General features: G+C 39.4%; 1 protein-coding gene across 1 annotated transcript in view; it reads right to left on the reverse strand.

Moving 5' to 3' along the window:
- The window catches only part of tnrc6c1 (trinucleotide repeat containing adaptor 6C1), an 83,198-nt gene that overhangs the window by 23,925 nt on the left and 38,162 nt on the right, over positions 1 to 21,111 (reverse strand). Inside the window, 2 exon segments of the mRNA XM_028454358.1 lie at positions 432 to 2,921; positions 16,729 to 17,082. Coding sequence (XP_028310159.1) covers positions 432 to 2,921; positions 16,729 to 17,082 — 2,844 coding nt within the window.

Consider the following 21,111-nt stretch of genomic DNA (forward strand, 5'->3'; position numbering starts at 1 on the left):
AGTTTTAATATTTTAGTTAATTTTTTGCAGGCACCTTTTTTGTCCGTCAAATGTATTTAAAATAAACTAAAATTAAAGAGAGAATGTTATTTAACTGTCGAACCTTGCCATAATTTTATTTATTTATATATTTTTTTAAATTGGAAAAAAAATGTTTATGGTCTTGGTCTTGGTCTTGGTCTCGGCTTGTCTCGGTCTTGGTCTTGACTCGGTCTCGGCTCCCGAAAGTCTTGGTCTTGTCTTGGTCTCGGTGCATTCTGGTCTCGGGCAAGTCTTGGTCTCGGATAGTGCGGTCTTGAACACAACACTACTAATGACGCAAATGATCAGAAAGTAAATTATTTCTTTTTTTTCCCCAATGTGAGGAAAGGAATATGACTCTTTAATGGATTACAACACAAAAACAGTAAATAAGGTGTAGGAGCTCTTACCTTGAGATATTAGGGGAGCCCTGTTATGAGATGGTCCAGACTGGTGTTGCACAGCGGGCTCCATAGGACCGCTGGTTGGCCCTGGGTTTTGGGTATGATTCTGTAAAGGTGCAGGTGGCCCATGATAGATGTGATTATGGGAGATGGGGTGGTTGGTGTTGGATCCTGGGGGGTTATTGCCTGCACTGTTCACTTTAGCTTGGGATGCCCCAGGATTGTTTCTGTCCCATAGATTGACTGCTTTGCTGTAAGTACCAGGATCACCCCAAGCAGAGGTGCCATCGTCTATTTCCATCTTACGGCGGATTGAGGGAGGGGAGGGCTCCTCCCAGCCTGTGGGCTCACCCACAGACTCTTGCTTACTGGCACTCCAGCTTGCAACCTGCTTCATTGCACCTGAGCCCCCCCAGGAGCCCATGCTCCCTCCTCCACTGTTACCACTAGGCCCATCCTGAGGCTTGCTCCCCCATCCCTGAGGAGGACCATTGGGGCGCTGAGAAACTGATTCTCCCCAGTTCCCATTTCCACCTCCTCCTCCTCCAGATACTCCAGGTCCTGGAGCAGACATTCCCCAGCCTCTGGGGTTCTCCTTCCAGCCCCCTGCCTCTCCCTCCCAGGAGGGGTTAGTGGGACTCTTTTTGTTCTCCTCTGGTTCTCTCCACTCTCCTGTGTTATTGCTCCCTCCGCTGTTTCCCCAGCTATGGGACACTTTGGGTTGCTCTCCCCAAACCTGGGATGATGCTTTACTGTGAGGATCTTCCCAACCAGTAGACTTCTCCTCATTCCAAGATTGCCCCCCATTCTTGGGAATACTGGCTGTGGAGGGAGGTACTGGGGGAGGGTTTGCCCAGCTACTGGGACCACTCATAGGCTTAACATTGTTGGGAGGCTCGCCCCAACCAGAGCTGGTCTGGTTGGCCACAGGTATGTTTCCCCCCCAGTTAGTGGCTCGCTGAGAACTTGAGACATCACTTTTGCTCCCAGAATCAGTCCTTTGACTCAGGGCCGTGTTACAATTGGATGGTCCTGGACCATCACTTAGAGTAGTGGCACCAGAACCCTGTGAGTCTGTGCCAACATTATTTTGACGTATATTTTCCATGTCCCAGGAAGTGTGCTGGCGAACAGGAGTCTGCCCCCACCCGGTGTTACACAGTACCCTTGGGTCCAGGTCCTGAGCAGGCACCAGGGGAGTCGGATTATCTCTAGATGAGCGGTCATTCTGCTGGGTGTGTCCTTCCATGCTGTCACTGCTGCCTTCACTAGCACCTGTTGTGCTTAGGGCCCTGTTCCAGGGACTGGCCTGTGAATCCTGGGGAGGAGAACTAGGGCTGTCCCAGCCTCCCTTAGCCCCTTCAGTGTGCTGCTTGCCCCACTCACTACCAGACTGCTCACCCCAACCTGTTGATTTGCCAGTTCCACCTCCTCCATGGCCCCAGCCCGAGTCCCAGCCAGGTGTCTCCTTTGTAGAGTTAGCTTTTGAGTTACTGCTGTTACCCCATACAGAGGTAACGTCTTCTCCATTCACCTGTGAGTCCCCTGGGGGTGGCTGGCCCATAGAAGGTGCATTACCCCAGCCAGGCAGGTTGCAGATGGGACTGGGGGGTTCCTGCTTGTTAGTGTGATTTGGTCCATCATTTTTAAGGTTCTGAGGTTCTGGACTGAAAGACACATTCGTAGAAGGAGAGGGATGTGGCTCTGATGCATCAGAAGTAATTATGGTACCCCAGGCGCTGCCTATCCCAGAGGGATTGCTGTTAGTGTTGGCTCCAGTACAGGTGTTATTCTGAGCAGATGGGGGGCCAGTTGGGTTACAGAGGTTGGATGTAGGTTGAGGTTGTGAAATGGTGTTGGCTCCCCCTGAGCTGCCTCCCCCTGCGCCACCACTGTCATGTCCCAACATGGGCCAGGCAGATGGATTGGCATTAGGGTTTAAGTTCAAGTTAAAGTTGTTGATGGAGGGTGAGGAAGAGGAGCCCCAGCCCCTACTGCCTCCTCCTACTCCTCCCCCTCCTGTGCTGTCACCTTTCCCTTCACTCCCCACTGTGGACTGAGGGGGGCAATGAGAGGGTACAGGTCCAGGACCCCAGCTGCGATTAGATGCAACTTGGCCAGAGTGCATGCTGGTTCCACTGTGATTGGCAGGGCTGGGCCGACTATTGGTTTTACTGTTAAGGTGGTTGGCAGGAAAGTGGCCCGTCTGATTATTAGTTCCTGTCGCCATGCTCGTCGTAAAATTACTTGTAGTAGTGCTGCTGCGGCTGGTCAGGGGACCAGTGTCAGTGTCCAACAGGCATCCTCCTGAAGAGGCCTGGCTCTGGCTGAGGGTAATAGAAGGCCAAGCCTCACTGTCCTCCTGGTCAATGATCAGTTGATCCCAGCCACTGAGATTGATGGAAGATGCAGCACTTGTGGCACTTCTGTTGGCTGCATGGGATCCCCAGAGGGGATTATCATACTGGGCTCCCTCTCCACTCTGTAGGGGCAGTTCTGCAAAAAAAAAAAAAAAAAAAAAAAAACACAAATAAATTAGACCAAGAATAAACAGATGAGTACTTAGAGACACAGGCTTCACACGTCATCACACCCACATCGGGTTAGTAAAGGCTAAAATACCATGGTAACAGATGAAAGCCTGCTAATGTGTAAACGGGCTATATAAAATGCTTGAATAAACACACAACCCACGTAACAAATATAAAGCTTGGAGAAACAAACAGGACAACAGTTGGAGGTTTATTTACAACTTACATCTATTTTCTTTATGCCTCCCATAAACCCAATTGTCCCAATCATCTTACTGTTATAAAAAGCCACAGAGAAATTGGAGAGCACACCGGGATGCTTTATGGTTATACAATAACTAAATAACAGTAACTTCTGTGAAAAACAAATCTCTTCTCTTTTAGTTTCATTGATTGAGATTTACATGGTTCCAAGACTTTTTTCACCATGATTTTTCAAAACTTTTCCAAAATATTTGACCAAATTTCCATGACTTAGTTCTAACCACTAAGATCTATTCATCGTTAAAGTGCAAAAATGAGCGGGTCTTTTCAGTGTACTGGTGTAACAGAGGTCTGATAGTGTTTCATAGTTTGTAGCAAAAATGTAACACAGGGAATGCAAGTTGTGTCCATGACTTATCTATCATATAGCATCGAACAATGACGCAATAGCATTTGACACCCATTTTGTCATATTTTTTTCAATAACGATGCATCATGTATTGAATGTAACATTAAACAACAACTAACTAAGTGCTACCATGTTTAAGATTACAATTTCAATTTGGAGACATTTATTAAATGCAAAGTACAACACAAGGTGTTAGGGTTAAGAGACTTACTTTATAATGTCCCATAGTAATAGCGAAGGTTGGATTTTAAACATTAGAAGAAAACAGGAAATATTTCCAAAACAGCTAAATTATTCCATGATTTTTCAAGACTGAAAAATCATTTTTTCAAATTCCATAACTTTTCCAGGAATTTCATGACCGTGGGGCAGTGATGTTGATAGGTTTTCAATGTAGTAAATGGTAAATGGTAAATGGACTTGATTTTATATAGCGCTTTATCCCCACACTGAAGCAGTCTCAAAGCGCTTTACATATCAGCTCATTCACCCATTCACTCTCACATTCACACACCAATGGGACAGGACTGCCATGCAAGGCGCTAGTCGACCACTGAGAACAGTGGTCGACTAGCGTCTTGCCCAAGGACACTTCGACACATAGTCAGGTACTGGGATCGAACCCCCAACCTCTCGATCAGAAGACGACCCACTACCACCTGAGCCACGGTCGCCCTAGTGAGTCCACGGGACCCACAGGTGGTGATTTGAGTGGGTCTCTGGGAAATTCAATGGGTCCCCAATAAAAAAAATGTATTTCTTTCTATTTCTTATATTCTTCTATTTCTTTAATTGTAGTGTTAAACTCTTTTAATTGTGGTATGATACGGCTATAATTAGCAGATATATTCATGTATGTTCAAAATGTATCTGAAATTAAACAAATACAATTCAAATGAAAACAAAAAGGTGTCTGTTGTACAAAAATAAATTATCAATAAAAGTGCTGATTTTAACACAAACAAAACATTCTCATCACCATGACAGTCAAAAAACAAATTGTCACCAAAACCTTCTTGTCTGAACATCAACTGAATCAAATGAACTGAGTCAATCACTATGAAACTTAAAGCACAAAAATGTAACTTAACTAGCACAGTGCAAAGTCTGTTGGGAAAAATTAAATGATACAGATATGTTTGTGGTGTATTAAGCAGCTAGTTAACTGGCTAGTTGTTGTTGTAGCGGCTAAACTAGCATGTACACAAGGGGATCATGTCTGCGCTAAGCTAATGCGTGAAGGGGTCCGCTGACGGCTAGGTTTCTTTTGCTTGTTACTGTGATTTTAAAGATAAGTTGTTGTTTACAATGTATCGTACCTAGCAACATCACTGCTTACTACTAAGAAATTTGTATCTTTGACTTAGCACCCTATAAAATCCTTTTTATTTTATTTTTTACAAATTCTGTTTTTTTTTTCTCCCAAATTCCATTTTATTTTTCCCCAAATTCCGTGTTTTCCACTTTATTTTTTTAAATTACGGTTTTTTTTTTAGAAATATATATCATTTTTTAAAGAAAATTTTAGTTTTTAACTCCTGTGAGGAAACAAAATAAATACTAATAAATAAAAATTATCATAATTAAACAAAAAATGTGTTTAATTATGACGGCTAGGTTTCTTTTGCTAGTTACTGTGATTTTAAACATAAGTTGTTGTTTACAATGTGTCGTTTTTCATGGGAAAAATGAGGTGCATCCCTGGGACACATGGATAGTGGATTTACTGCATCCTTTTAGATTTTTATGCGTCAGGGACGTAGGACGCGTACCTAGCAACATCACTGGTGGGGACACTGGATTTAAAAAAAAAAAAAAAAAAAGATGATTTTTTTAAATCAGATGAAACCATAGTTTATGCCTTATAGGTCAATGAACCAGACATTACCGCTTCAGCGTTTGTTTTTATTTCCACTTAAAATTCTCATTTCGTTAAAATTTTCACCCAATGCATTGTGGGATTTGGTGTTACGGACATGCAGCAGAAGTGTTTTTACTTCATTTTGATATCACAGAGAATGCTAGGAACAAACTTGAACAAAAATAATTCCAGCAAGTTCATTTTGTTTTCTTTTTTAAATAACAATTTACAGTTTCATTTATTCAGACTTTTTTCAGGAAATTTGCTTCGATCCCCTAATCACCATCCTCCTTAACTAGCAAAGAAACACAAGATATCATGGTAAGAATAAAGTAAAAACACTTTGATGCATCTATTTACAGGACTCCACATCCCACAATGCAATGCGCGAAAATGTCAACAAATTGTGCGTGTATGGATGAAAGCAAACTTTGAAGCTGTAATTTCGACCTTTTTGCTTTCTTTTTGGAGTAAATTACGTTTGATTCATTTATCAATGAGGCATGCGCTAAAATCAGCTAGCAGCTTTAAAATATGGTTAATAAACCTTGCAATTCAGTCAACAATAACTCATAATGCTTTCCTTACGATAAATATGGTTAAATCAAGTATCAGTATTGCAACAAAAATGAGAGTCAAGTTCCTTTATCAAAACACAGACTGTAACAACTGCTCTGATAACAGTGGAATAAGTACTTTATATAGAAATCAACCACAAGATCATGCTCAGCATAAGCACAATGTCTAATTTATCAAACTCTTTCAGCTTTAGCCCTTGATGTTTACATATGATGACATATGAATGCTTTGTTAATATGAAAACACATTGATAGCAATAACTAAACAAGGTGGTCACCACATTTATGTGCCACTCTGCTTTTATTCAGGCTTCAATTTTCTCGACTAACAGAGCGAGAGAGGATGAAGATTTGAATTAGAGCAAAGGGAGAGAAAAGAGCAGCGCTGTCATTCTGCTGAGCAGTACAAGACGGCCATTTTCTCGGTTCTGAATAGGAGCCAAAAAGGCTCAGATCGACTGTCTGTAATCTCCACCGCTGCTGCTGTCTCGGTCGCATGCAAGGCTCGCTTGCCCCATTAAAGCCAAACAGCAGGAAGTGACAATGCCCCATCACTGCAGCTTTAAATGGACTCAAACACGCTGTGCACAAATAAAAACAGGAGTAGGAGTTCCAAAGCAAAAACGTGAGACAAAACAAAGGAGTGCAGGTCTGCAGCACGGTGATGAAATACCTGTGGAGAGGTGCCTCCCAACCATCCTGAACAGAGCTATAATTCGAGCAAGGCAGCGACCATGGTCTCAATATGTCTGCGTGGCTCGCCAAGCTTCTGAGGCTCATTTCTGAAAAGCTGCCAAGAAGTTGCACAGCTCTTGCAAGGCATGAGACAACCCTCGCGCCCGCCTCCAATCCTCCCCCCAGCCCCCTTCGAGCTCTGTCCCTCCCACCATCACTGCTGTGGCTGGGTCTCTCCTTTTCTATCTCTTGCCTCCCTCCTGGGTTTTATTTTTATCGTGCTCTATTCCTATCCTGACGGAGGATTTTCTTCCGTCTCTGCAAAAGCAGTGAAACACGGCGATGGGGGAGAGGGTGGGAGAGAGGAAGTGGGGCAGAGTGTTGTCTTATTATGCAGTCACAAGGTATAAAGTAAAACAAATCACAGGGATTCTTCTAACACACACACAGACACAAACACACACTGCACACCCTTTCAAAACTGTCACTAAATATTTAACTATGTGAAACTAGCACTGCCACCCACGATGGAAGTTCCTCTGGAAAACTGTGGCAGGAATGAGAACAGACTGTGCTGCTCCCTTTCAAACACTGAGATTTCCTTTAAACCTCATATGTACTCCTGCACAAAGACTGACAGTTGACAAAAAAAACAGTTCGTCAAAAAGGTTGGTTCCTTGATGCTTCAGACAAAAACAAAACAAAAGCCCCTTTATTATAACGAGACGATGGTTGTGTTTCATGATTAAACACTGGTACCCTGGTAACCAACGTCCAACCGAAGCTTAGATAGTTACATTAATGAGACAAAGAATACTTTGGGTATGGAAATAAGCAAAAGACAGAGGATATGGACCTCTGAATCAAGGCTGTTATTGTTTGCCAGCGATCCTGGCACCCACAGAAGATAACTAACAATAAGTCAATGTTTAGAGGAGAACAAAAGTCTCTTTATGGTTGAATATCAGCCTTCTGCTCCCAATGCATGTCCATTGGTCTTTGGATGGCAACAAATGCATTAAAGACCCATCATTCTCTTTGTGTGTGTGTGTAGGTATGCAACCAATGAGAACAAAATTAACACCAGTGTTAAATAACCTTTGGGAAGCCAATTTAAAACCACGTCTTTAGTTATAGAGATATTTTTTTTTTACTTACAGATAACTGTTCTATTTACAAAGGAGGCCTATTTAAAATGCTACGTGCTGCATAAACATCTTGAAGCTGGGAGTAAAATTACAGTTCTTTTCAGGAACGTACACAATGTGTATTACATTATTGATTAATGCCTTGTGATGGTCCCTAATGTTTATGTTATCAAGTCTCAAATTTAAAACCACCAAACGACTAATTTAGATTTACCTTTGCGTGTTGACAGGAAAGTAATTCTTTGAAAAATGATACTATTTGTTAAACCGGGGTTTTTTAACCTTGTGGTCGTGACCCTATGTGGGGTCGCCTGGAAATAAAATGGGGTCGCCTCAATTGTCTAGTAATAATAAAATAAAATATAAATACAGATGATGATTTTTCATTTTTTAAAAACTATCAAATTTTTTTAATTGATCCATTTTGCACACTTAAATAAGCCCCCAAATCATCACAGAAATACTGTAGATACAGTGCAGGAAGAAGGAGAAAGCTCAAAGAGCTTAAATAATTATTATTCTTTTTAGAATTAAAACACCACAGTCTAAAACAACTGTATTCTATACTTTGACTTTCTTAAATATAAATCTATTTCAAACAAAATACAATATATTGTCACTTTGTTCTCTAATCCTGGCTACTCTGTATTTGTAACGGTATAACAAACATGATGAAAAAACTAATTTTAGAATAAAAAGTCTCTGGGACCACCAGAGATTTGTCGCTTTCTGATCTCGATGGTTAAAGCAGAGCTTTAATATCAACAGGGATCAGGGAACATTTTTACTCTCCCACACCTGGAACTCTCTTCTCCAGAGACCCTCGGGTGACAGGGGGTGTGGCAAGCCTGGCAGAATTGTTAAATTTGCCACACCTGGAAAACACTCATAAGGACACATCAAATCAATCAGCAGATGCCTCTGAGGAAGATTAACAGTTAACAGTCGAAACATGTCAGGAGATTAAAGTAAATATCCTGAAGAAAGTTGTCTGAATAAATGAAACCTTAAAGGTTTGGTCAAAAATCCATATTCATATTTCAGCATATTGTAATCCTAAGTGTTATGAGTGGACTGAATCTTTTCTCCTTCTCCTGGGCCTGTAGAATGCATTTATAAATCCAGCAGGGTGACGCTGGATGTCAGCCAATCAGAGATCTTTCTACAAATATGTGTGCTCCATGAATTGTTTTGGGCGTTACTATAGGCTGCCCGACTGAAGTCAGGCGCGTTCACGTCTCAAGTGCAAATGCGAGCATTCCAGCAGAAGTCTCCATCGCACAGTTACACAATAAATGAAGCGGAAAAAGGCAGACCATTGTGGAGAAGCAACAGTTTAAAGGCTCAAACATACTCGGGAGGAACGGACCACTTTGTGTCCTTGCGGAGCCACGTGACTGTGCAGGGGCTGCCCCAACCACACACTGGTGTCAGAGGGAGAGCGAGAACAGACAGGATAAATTGTGTGTAAACCTAAGAAACGCTTATTCAAAGTGAATTTCTTTTACAGTCTGGATACGGAGTGATGGTTGTCAGTCTGCCCTGAGCGGCAGGCTGCCTCGATCACAGCTGACTCTCTGGCGGGGATGAGCAGACAGCAGCAGCCGCTGCTCAGGACAGTAACTACAGTGGAACGTGCATTCATGTTAGTGTCTAAAACTATGAGTGTCCCGATCCGATATCGGTCCAATATTAGCCTGAAAACAAATATCGAATTCAAATTTCTGGATTTTTAAAATTAATTTATTTATTTTTCAATTCATTTTTTAATTTATTTTATAACAATAACAATAAATGGGTCAGTTTTTCTCATACCAACTGTTGTTGACTACTGTTCTCTGTTTGAGTAACATCACTAGATCAAGCCTTTTCTAACATTCCACACTACAGAATAAGTAATTAAAAAAATTTTTATTAAAGAAAAGAGAGAGAAAAAAATAAATGAATAAAAAAAGTTTGTGTGATTCATGCTGATATCGTATCAATATCGGTATCGGCCGACAAGCAAGGCTGCAGTATCGGAAATTATAAAGTTGTATTGGGACATCCCTATCTAAAACACCAGAAAAATTTCCAATAACACAAGATAAAGTCCATACATTTGTCGCTAAGAGCGTTCACAAAAGGCAGATGCTGGAATTATTAGAATGTTTATCATGCGTTTCATAGGTTAAAATATGCAACTGGAGAAGTAGATCCCATATTTTGTAGGCCAACAGGATGTAAGCCCTGTGCTAACATGGGTTTGATCTCAAATCTCTTGTACTAAGGTTAAACCAAAAATACACAGATTGTTTGATGAACTAACACTTCTGACATAATCACACATGATAAATCTTTCTTATTTGAAATTGAAACAGCTCCAGTTGTAAAACAATAGCATTTGTAAATGTGTATTCTACAATTGTTTCAGGGGAAAAAAACCAAACTGTATCAGGTCTAGTGTGCACACAGCTATGTCATCTGGCTGTCATGTTTGCATGGTGGTGTCCTCTTTCTCCTCCTCCAAAGGATAAACCAGGTCAAGGGCTTTCTTTAGTCCTAAAATAGCTCGCTCCCTCATGCCTCAACTATATAAAAGGGCTTTGGGATATGGATTGTAAGCCAAGCAAAATGCAACACTGAAAGACGGCTATAATAATGGGAAGACTGACAGATGTACTTATGGCATGCACGACGTCTCTAATTGTAGATGTCACGGGGCAAAATAGACCGTGCGTGTGTTTGTGTGTCTGCAATTATTTTGGTGAAGCTGAACTGGGAGTGCAAGGATGAGAATTACAGCAAAAGAAGTAGAAGGAGGAGGGGCAAGTAGAGAAAAAGAAAAAACGAAACAGAAAAAGACTGGAGTGCTGAACATTTGTGGTTAACGGAGCGCTGGCGTTTAATCACATCACAAAGAATCCCAGTCCTTTTTGAGGGGATTCCCAAGGCTCTTTTACAGCATCATCAGCAGACTTAAAGAGAACATCAAGTCTGGCGTGCATGTGCTTACTATTCAATACCAGATGAGCTATTGGCACATTAACTATACTTTGCTTTTACCTAATGAGGCTTTGTTTACATTGAGTATCTGGTTTTGCTTATTACTTAAATCAGCCATGTATAAAAAAAACTGATATTAAATTCACGTGCAATGTCCAACACTAAAATAAATCTTGGATAAACCTTAGATTAGATACAAAACGAATACAGTGGTTCTTAACCTTTTCAGCCCGCGACCCCCCAAAATAAAGGTTCCAGAGACCGAGGACCCCACACTGTACCTGAAGGTGAATTGAACACAGACATGAACATTGAAGAACAGTCATGTGGAGACAGAGCCATCTATAAGGGGCAATAAAGGGGAGAGCTTTATGGGGTCCATCCATAAAATCAGCAAAATGATGGTCCATTGTTCTATGAATCTGTGATAACCACAATTATCTGAATAATATCCACCGTTATCAAGGATGTCTATTATTATTTGCGCCATAGTATATAGTCATCCTAAAGATGTAAATCCTTGTTTTAATCAGAAATAAAAATGTCGAGCCAGCTCAAATTGTCAGTTATAAAATCTGACTGAATTGAAATCTGAAAGTGAAAATGAAATGGCCTGGTCAATGAAGAGAGTAATGGAGATCAAATAATGCTTCAATGTTTTATACAACGGTCCCATTCACAAAATTCACTTTGTTGATGCTTTATGAGCATAAAAACAAACAAACCCAGGCATCTGTGTGTTTCCCTGAAAGCTGCAGTTCAGCAAGCAGTGAGTGTGGGGGGAAAACCCTTAGACTGGACTCTCATTTGTCCCACAGTATTAAAGTTTCATCCAATCAGCACGCACGCAGACACGCACACGCGCACACAGAGGGAGAGAAAAATGCAAGGATGGTTGTGACTGCCAGAGAGGGGCGGAGAGAAACTGCAGCTTTTACGGTAAACCATGAGTCACTTCAACCCACAGAACTGGACCTCTGCCATGCTCCCTGTCTCTGGCTCTCTTTTATGTTTCTTACCCCTCTTTCTATCAATGCCAGCTTAGCCCTGGCTCAAGACCCAGCCACTACCAACTTAGCCAACTCTCCAAAAACAGGAAGTATAGCCTAGTGAATGGCTGCTTAGCAAAGCTCAGTAGGAAGTGGAGGGATAATGATATTCATGAAGGAGGAGGAGGAGATCTAAGACAAGGTTACAAGTGCATCACCATGGAGATAACACAATTGTACAAACATCAGCAGAAGCATTTGCAGACAGGGTTGGGGTCAATTACATTTTTCAGTTACAAATGTGTTTTCAATTACCCATGTTCAATTACAATTGAATTACAACAATAAAAGCTGCAAGCAGCGTTGAACGGGCCCTCGCAACCACATGCATGTCAAGACGTGGCGCACGTTGAGGTGTGCTGCATGTCGGGGTGTGGCAGAAATTTTAAAGTGATGAGACGTAGCTGACCAATTTTAGGGATTATATCACAAACTTTCCTGCAATGTTCTGTGCAATTATAATGCCTATGATTTTGTTTCACCAATAGGTGGCGCTGTGACTATGAATGACAGTTGGGTTAAACCATAACTAATTTTTTTTTAATAACAACCATAAGCTTTGCCAAGTGATCCCCCTATGCTGTGAACAATTCCTGGTGAGAGCCCTGTTGTGGTAGAAAGAAATAGCAGTACTTAACCAAATCAGAGAAATACTCAGTGTACTGAAGTAATGGTTCTTCGGTACACTGGAGGATTCTACAGAATTTTGTAAAAGTTCCACAGCGAAGATGTCATCAGTTCGAGCTGGGAGCCAATACAATTTTCAAAGGGGCACTATTGAGTCATTTTGCCATTCACATGTGCAATTCCCCCAAGGTTTCACATTTTTTGCCAGTCCTAATATGCGTACAATTTTTTATGAGTTTTTTTGAACGTGTTTAGGCCCTCACAAATGCAATCATTTACTCAAATTTACTAAATTTACTAATTACTAAAAACAAGGTGCATTAAAAAAGGGTTCTATGCACCGTTGCGCTCGGGCCCTAATTAAGTTCCCAATAACTAAATTAATCACAACTACTGAAATAAATAACCTAACAAAGGTAGGCTATACACGATAAGGATTATTGGGCCAATCACCGATCACAGTTTTAAAAAAAAAAACAATCACCGAATCGATCATATGAATTCAGGTTGGTTTTTTTTAGGTACTGACGACCCGATACAGATTCATGAAAAATCAAATGGTACCATGTTTCTGAACCTAAACGCAGCCTTGTGACTGTGAGGGAGTGGAAAAGTTGAATAATTTCCATGCAGGACCTGAACATAACATTTGTTGTCAGTGTGTGTGTGGCCCTTTAACTGCGAATGAATGCACTGGTCGCTAGACCAGTGTGTGGAGTGAGGGAGCGTGAGTGACCGGAGCAGATCGATTATAAGCTGTATGCCCTTTTTGAATGATTGGCAAAATAAACGTTGCAGCTGTTGAATTAAACTGGAGTCCCATGTCATATTCAATGACTGCTGTGAAGCAACTATAAGAGAGTTGGAGATGAAGCTGTGGAGGCAGCCCACACTGAAACTACGTGAAGCCTCCATCAGCATTAGCATTAGGAGCAAAGACATATTTCCTGATTGTGGTAATGAAAATATAGGTTTTAATATTTTTGATGTGGGTGTCTGAGCCTCTTTTGTGTCAGTATACCCCTAGATTGATACTTTTTTCAAATGGTAAAATGTCGAAAAGCTTGATGTGAAACATATTTAAATAATTGTTAAACTACATATGTCTAGAACAGTATATAGAAATGTAACATGGTTCCCCAGTTTAAAGTTAAATTATAATTAACAATTTTTATAGAATTTTAACAGCAATTACAATTACAAAGTAAATTACAATTTAATTACGTTTACAGCAGCAAAAACATTTTTTAAATTACAATCATAATTACACCACAATTGTAATTAATTATCAATTACGTGATTACAGTTATAATCCACCCCAACCCTGCTGGCAGACAACACTGTTCTTATTCTCAGACAAAATAATCACTCAAAGTGCCCTCAGAGACGGAGAACCTCAAAGAGCAGATGATGATTTGGATGGTGGACCATAGCCAATTAAAAACACATAAGAGTCTGGTTTACAGTTAGAGCCGCAGGAAAGAACATCCACACACTCATACAAAGAGAGCCAGCTGTGTTTACTTTCTTTCCCCAAGCCCCAGAATCCCTCCATCCCAGTTTATAAATCCAAAGCAGGAAAAGGAACAAACAATACGCAGCAACACCTGTGATGAAACTACATCTGTCTGCACTCCTTTATACAGCCCATTGTCACAAGCACAACATCTTAAAGGAGCAGTATTATGATAAATTCACTTTACAGTGATATACATCCCTTTTGCCTCATTCAGAGGGACAAAGTTGAAAAAGTTCTGTTTCCTCTCTCCCTTCTTATTCCACATTTTGTTAAAAGTCAGCTCCAAACGGGTGAGTTGGAGCTGAGTCCAAACAGGCGAGAGTAAAATATGTCTCTCTTGTTGGGAGAGATATTTTTCACCAAACAATATGTCATTAGGTGGAAACTCCTCCTCCTGACAACCCTGGTTCCTTCTACATTATAAGAATGTGAGCTCCTCCCTCTCAAAATACCTCACAGGTAAAACAAACATTGTGGTTTAATATAGAATATACATTATACTTTATTGTCATATCTGCTTGTAACCCCACCCTGAGGAGCAGTGGGCAGTCACGGTGTAGCACCCAGGGAGTAGTTACAGTAGTGTTATTTTAAGAGACTGATCAACATCCCACAGTGATGGACCAGGGAGGTTAGAACCAGTGACCCTCCGATTACAAGCCTGCTCCCTTAACCACTAGTCCCTTTATCCACAGATAATATATTTATGTTCAGTATATAGATTATCCAGTATATAGAAGCTTCATTTTTAGTAGCCGTTATATCGCCTTGTATCGCCTTTGACATCTGACGTGTTTGTGACCAAATGCAACGCAGCAGTAGAACAAAACAAATGATTATTACCTTAAAATTGACTGTTCCTGTAGTTAGAAGTAGTGAAAATGACAACAAAGTGACTTAACAGCTTAACACTCTGGTGAGTGTTTGAAACAACTGACTCAGCACACAGCGTTTGTCTGACTCACAATCACAATAGCTGCTTAAATAGCCATGTGTTTTACTGTAATGTGCCGTTTCTTGGCTGAAAACAATAACAAGAGTGTGTGCAAAAAGACAATTGCTATGGAGCGAGGCATGAAGTCTGCGTCTACAGACAGCCTGTTTTTAGAAGCGTCATGAAAGTGACTTTTGAGAGGGCTAAAACTCCGGAAAACAGGATAGTTTGGGAAAATTAACCTCAATTACTATGTTTTTGGGGTTCTTAGGGATTAAAATATATTAGTAAAAAATAAGATAATAATGGACCATTAAGAAACAACAAGAGCACGCCACACATTTCAGAGAATGCCAGTCAATATTAGTAGAGGAAAATGCTTTTCACAACAGCAGATCCAAATAATTAGATCAGGGGATGTAGTGATATGTGAAACCAAACCAGAGTACAGACAATATGACGCAGAAGACGGTACTGCTGATGCTGTAGCCACAGCACACAGTTTATTAGCAGGTGCACCGACAAGTCTACAGCAACTGATATAGAAAAGTAAGAACGTGGGAGGTTTGTATAAAGGAACAGCACTAGCATTTTTCTTGTAGCCAAAAAGAGTCTAAACCGAAGGCAAGGCTTTACATGAGTCCAATGCGTTTGTTTTAAACTACACAAGTAAAATTCTATTAATCCATAAGTTGCCCTAAAGCAGACAGAGGTGGACGACTTTTATCCGAGCGGGGACCACAAAAAATGTGTTTGTTTGATCGAAGGGCCACATTCTGTACATTCATGTCAGCATTCAGAATAATGACCAATCTGAGCATTAACACAGGAAAGAACAAAGGGTTTTTAGAGTCATTTTTAGTGTTTTTCTGTCATTATACGTATGTTTGTTTATAATGTATATTTCTGTGTCCTTTTGAGTATTTTTCCAGTAAAATGTGTCTTGTTTGGAGTCATATTGTTTGTCATTTTGCATTTTTTTGGAGCCTTTTTGTGTATTTCTGTTGTTATGTTTGCTTGGAGTACTGTTGATTTGCGGAGTCATTTTTTGGGGTATTTCATGTCTTTTTGTGTACTTTTGTTATAATATGTTATCGTTTTTATAATTTTGTAAGTTTTTTTTTGTTATTACTGTTTTTAAATGTTTTTTATGAATATATCCAAGCCTCTCATTCAGGGAGTGATGGTTTGTTTTGGAAGTAATAAACTGCATTTGAAGCTACTACTTGAGTAGTTTTTTCACATGGTACTTTTTACTCTTACTCAAGCACCAAGTTTTATAGAGTACTTTTACTTCTACTTAAGTAATTTTATTATGAAGTAACAGTTATTTTTACTTGAGTACCGTTGTTGTTTACTCTATCCACCACTGGTTTTAAATTCAAAACATTAAATGCTCTGAAAATGAGACTTCAATAAATAATAGCCTAACTTTATCGTCATTTTGGAGTTGTTTTTTTGGCCTATCTTTGGGGACTATTTTTGTTCAGATTGAATCTAAATAAATAACCTTAAAAGCATTATTGTGTTGCTGAGTAACACACTGCTTGTAAATATATTAAATGAGTACCAAGAAGAAGTTGAAGTCACAATTCTAACCACTTAAAAAGGATTTTTAAACTCGTAAAGCAGTGATATTGAAACTTTAATCCTGCGGCTTAAGAGGCACATGTGCAGTTTTATTGCATGCGGATGAAGTGCCAATTGCCCAATAAAATAGCTTCTTAAAAAAGGGGGGAAAAACAGACAAGGACAAGATCATTTTCAAAGTCTCCATGCTGACCTGTGGTTGAGCTGTTTGTAGAGGAAGGAGCGCAGGAGGGAGGGGAGTGTACGGCTACTGTAGCTGCAGCTTTACTACTGGCAGGATGCCCTGTAGTGATGGGGAGCAGGGTACCGGCGGGCAGGGGCTGGCCCCTCTTCAGCAGCTGCTTGTGCTCCTGCTGGCGGAAACGCGGGGGCACCTCTCTTGGCGGGTGGCGCTGTTGGAGTGGAGTTGAGGGCGGCTGTGCTGTCTGCGGCTGTTCTCCGGAGGGGAGGCACTTGCCATTTCCACTGGTCGGGGGTACAGGTGGGACGGCACTGGGGTTGAGCAGGGAAGGAGGAGGGGGGGGGTGAAACTTAGCAGAGTCTGGCACTGCAGGAATGGGTAGGATGGAGGAGCAGGTGATCACAAGAAAGGAGAAATGAAAGAATGAGGAGAAGGGAGGGGGTAAAGGAGCATTAGCCAAAAGCTAAACCTAAAGGTTTTTATAATAAAATAAGTTACACGAGTTACACAACAAAATTAATAATAATATTAACAATAAGAATATTGACAAGAAGACAGTCATCAACATCCCGATTGGTTGTCATTATAACTCACAACCTTTTCTTAAATGTCCTAAATCTAAGAACTTAGATGTATACATGCAGTAAGAAAATATTATCACATTGAAATATAAAATTACTAACTATCTTAAAGCTGTCCCCTTTGAAGATACCTCGGACATATTAAAGAAAAACAGAACAAGGGCAATAACACACACTGAATTTGGTTATCGTATCTTAAACAGTTTCTGAGAAAAGCTGTCAGAGTAAAAAAAATGGAACAAGGGCAAAAACTCCATAAAAAATAATTGTGCATTTCTCATTTTCGAACTCCATCAAGGTATTGATACCCTAAAGCCACACACCAAATTTGGTACCTTAAAGAGTTTCTGAGAAAAGCTGTCCCCTTTAACTCGGACGGACGGACACATGGACGGATGCAGCTAAAACCTATCACCCCTTCACACTTTGTGGCAGGGATAATATTAAGATTGATTCGGTCCCACGAACATCTTCCACAGTAATTGCTATGTAATTGCATTGTAATTTTAAGTCAATAATAATTACGTTGTCAATTACTAAAGTTCAATTACAATTAATTACAACTAATGAGCCTTTAACAAATAACCCTATAAAAAGTAACCTTCCTCTTGTGTTAGCATCAAATGAATACACTGATAACAGGTCAGCTTTGACGCATGTCTTAAATCAGCTGTTAAATGCACTAAAAAATATTATCCATTATTCAATTTGTTTTTAATCTCTTGGTTATCTAAGTTTTAATACAATTACAAAGTCAATTATCTGAACTCAATTACAATTACAATAGCAACAGATTTTTTACAATTATTCATAATCATGATCGTAATTAATTATCAATTACATAACAATTATTATTAACAACCGTTGTCCAGATAGAGCTTTTCATTTCTCTGCCTCGAATATTGGCCGATACAGGCAGAAAAGGCTTGATTAAGTGATTTTACCCAGACAACAATAGTCAGCAACAGTAGGTACTAAAAAAAATGACCAATTTATTGTTAACAAATGGGTTAAAAATAAATAACCTGAAGTTAAACATAAGAATATTCTACTATTGAAATAAATAAATCCTTAAAAAATAATAATAATAAAAAATAAATTGGAAGACCCTAAAAATAAAACATAATCTCAATAAATCCAATAAAAACAAGGTATATTAAATAAGAGATGTTAGATACAGATATGTTTGTTTTGTCTTTTTTGCAGGACAAACTTAGTTGAAGAACTATACTCATTTCTGCCCGTTTTGAGGTGCCAACGTGTTACATATTAATTAAATGCAGGTGCAATGGTCAATGGTCCTCAGTCTGATTAGATTATTTGTTTGAAAATCAAAGCACAGCGTAAAACACCAACATAGGGACACAAATTAATTGACAGGATTAAATCTGTGTTAACTCCATAATAACATGTTATGATGCCAATCTTACGATTCTGATCCAGGCTTAGAATATAACTTATTTCTAATCTAAGGGGGGCACTATCTACAAGAGGAGCAAAGACACAATACTCCCACTGCCATCCATTGTTGTGCTAAAGTAAAGTAAAGATAATGCACTAAGACAGGATTTAGAGTACCGTCTCCATCAGCAAGCCGCAGTACTACAAAACATTTTCAGCCACTTCAACGTAAGCCACTAATGGTTTTGTGGAAGGTTATAGACGCTAAAATGATCTCCTCTTTGTGTTCTGCCAATGCTGTCAGTTATTCATTGCTGAAGTCAAGAGCTGACCCACTAATCGCAGTTACCCCTAGCAACAAAGGCTAACCAGGTACTACACTTCAGGATTGGATTACTTTTTCAATTACAATTACGTCTTCTATTATCCATGTTCAATTACAATGCAATTATTAGGGCTGGGACGATACCCTTTTGTCCCGATTCCATTTTAATCCCGATTCAAATTGCAATCCTTATTTTACAAGTATTGTGATTCTAGAGTGACGATTATCACAATTTTTTTCTTATCCAAACACACAAGTTCAACCCTAAACTTCTAGAAATATGTCAGCTCCAAAAAACAATGCACATCACATTCAGTCATTCACTAATTTATCATTATTTATTCAGTGATTTATTATTATTTATACTGAAATGAATAAACCAAGAAGACATCGTCATCAACATCCCCCGCCAGATTGGTTGTCATAACTCACAACCTTTTCCTAAATGTCCTAAATCTAAGAACTTAGATGTATACATAAGAAAATATTATCACATCAGAATATAAAATTACTATTTTCTAAGAAAAGCGGTCACCTTTGAAGATACCTTGAACAGTGTAAAAAAAATGGCATAAAGGCAATAACTCCGGAAAAAATATTTGCGCACTTCTAATTTTCGAACTCCGTCAAGGTATTGATACCCTGGAGCCACACACCAAATTTGGTTATCCTATCTTAAACGGTTTCAGAGAAAAGCTGTCCCCTTTGAAGATATCTCGAACAGAGTAAAAAAACAGAACAAGGGCAATAACTCTGGAAAAAATTAGTGTGCGCTTCTCTTTTTCGAACTCCATCAAGGTATTGATACCCTGAAGCCACACACCAAATTTGGTTATCCTATCATAAACAGTTTCTGAGAAAAGTTGTCCCCTTTAACTTGGACAGACGGGTGGACGGAGCTCAAACCTATATCCCCCCAACTGTAAAAGTTTCCTACAGTAGATAGTGGGCATGCACACCTGGCAAACTGTGGATGCACGTCCGTCATTTTGAAAAAAAAAATGTAATAATGTTTCCTTTAATTTTTAAGGTTAGGGTTAGAATTAGGGTTTATCTAGTAAAAAATTAAAGTAGCAAAATATTGTACATATATGTGTAAATATTTACTACGCTATTAGTGGGCATGCGCCTATAGGAAGCTTTCACACGTAGAATTATTTTTAACTACACCGGGTGTCTTATCTTGCTCTAGCTTTATGTCCAGATGGTGCCGGACAAGAAGAGCACTGATGTTTGTTGTGCTACACATTACGCTACTTGTCCGAAACAGAATTTAATACAGTTTTGGTCATGTCTAATTCCGTTCGCCATGGAATCGATAAATCGTACAGGTGCAGGTTTAATCAAGGTTGTTGGTTATGGTTTGTTTGCTAAAGGGAAGTCCCAGCTGCTGCAACTCTTCTTCGTGCAGCAAGTGTTCCTCATCTTTGCACTCACTTGTTGGTGCATTACCGCCACCCAGTGGTCGACCCACAAAAAATGTGAAAAATACAATTAAAAATAAAAATAAAAAAATCAATACTGGGAAGCAGAATCGATTATTAAAATCGGCATGAATCATAAGATCAATTTTTTTTCCACCCATAGCAAATATGACTATGGTGATTTTTTCCAAATACAATGATTATTTTTCCACTGAGGTCAATTACTAAAGTTGAATTACAATTGATCACAATTACCAACCTTCCTCTTGTGTTAGCTCTTGTGTTAGCATCTCTCACTATAACAAGTCAGTTTTGACCCATATATTCAACTGTAAAATACACTAAATAATATTATCTACAATGTATTTTGATTTTTATGGCTTGGTTACCTTGTTAGACTTCCAAATCAATGAAAAATACTGGTTGAAATATTTTTGGTAGAACCTTTTTTTCTCAGTATACACCTAAATTTATTTATTTTTATTTTTGGTAAAATGATAACATGGTTCAACAGTTTTGCATTTAATTAAATTGTAATTTATTTATTTTTTAATAGAATTCCAATGCCAATTAGAATTACAAAATCAATTATCTAATGTCTACTGCAATTCAATTACAACAGAAACATATTTTCTTTCAATTACTTTTACAATTACGCCATAAT

This window comes from Gouania willdenowi, chromosome 8, assembly GCF_900634775.1.
Source record: "Gouania willdenowi chromosome 8, fGouWil2.1, whole genome shotgun sequence".
Classification (NCBI taxonomy): Eukaryota; Metazoa; Chordata; class Actinopteri; order Blenniiformes; family Gobiesocidae; genus Gouania; species Gouania willdenowi.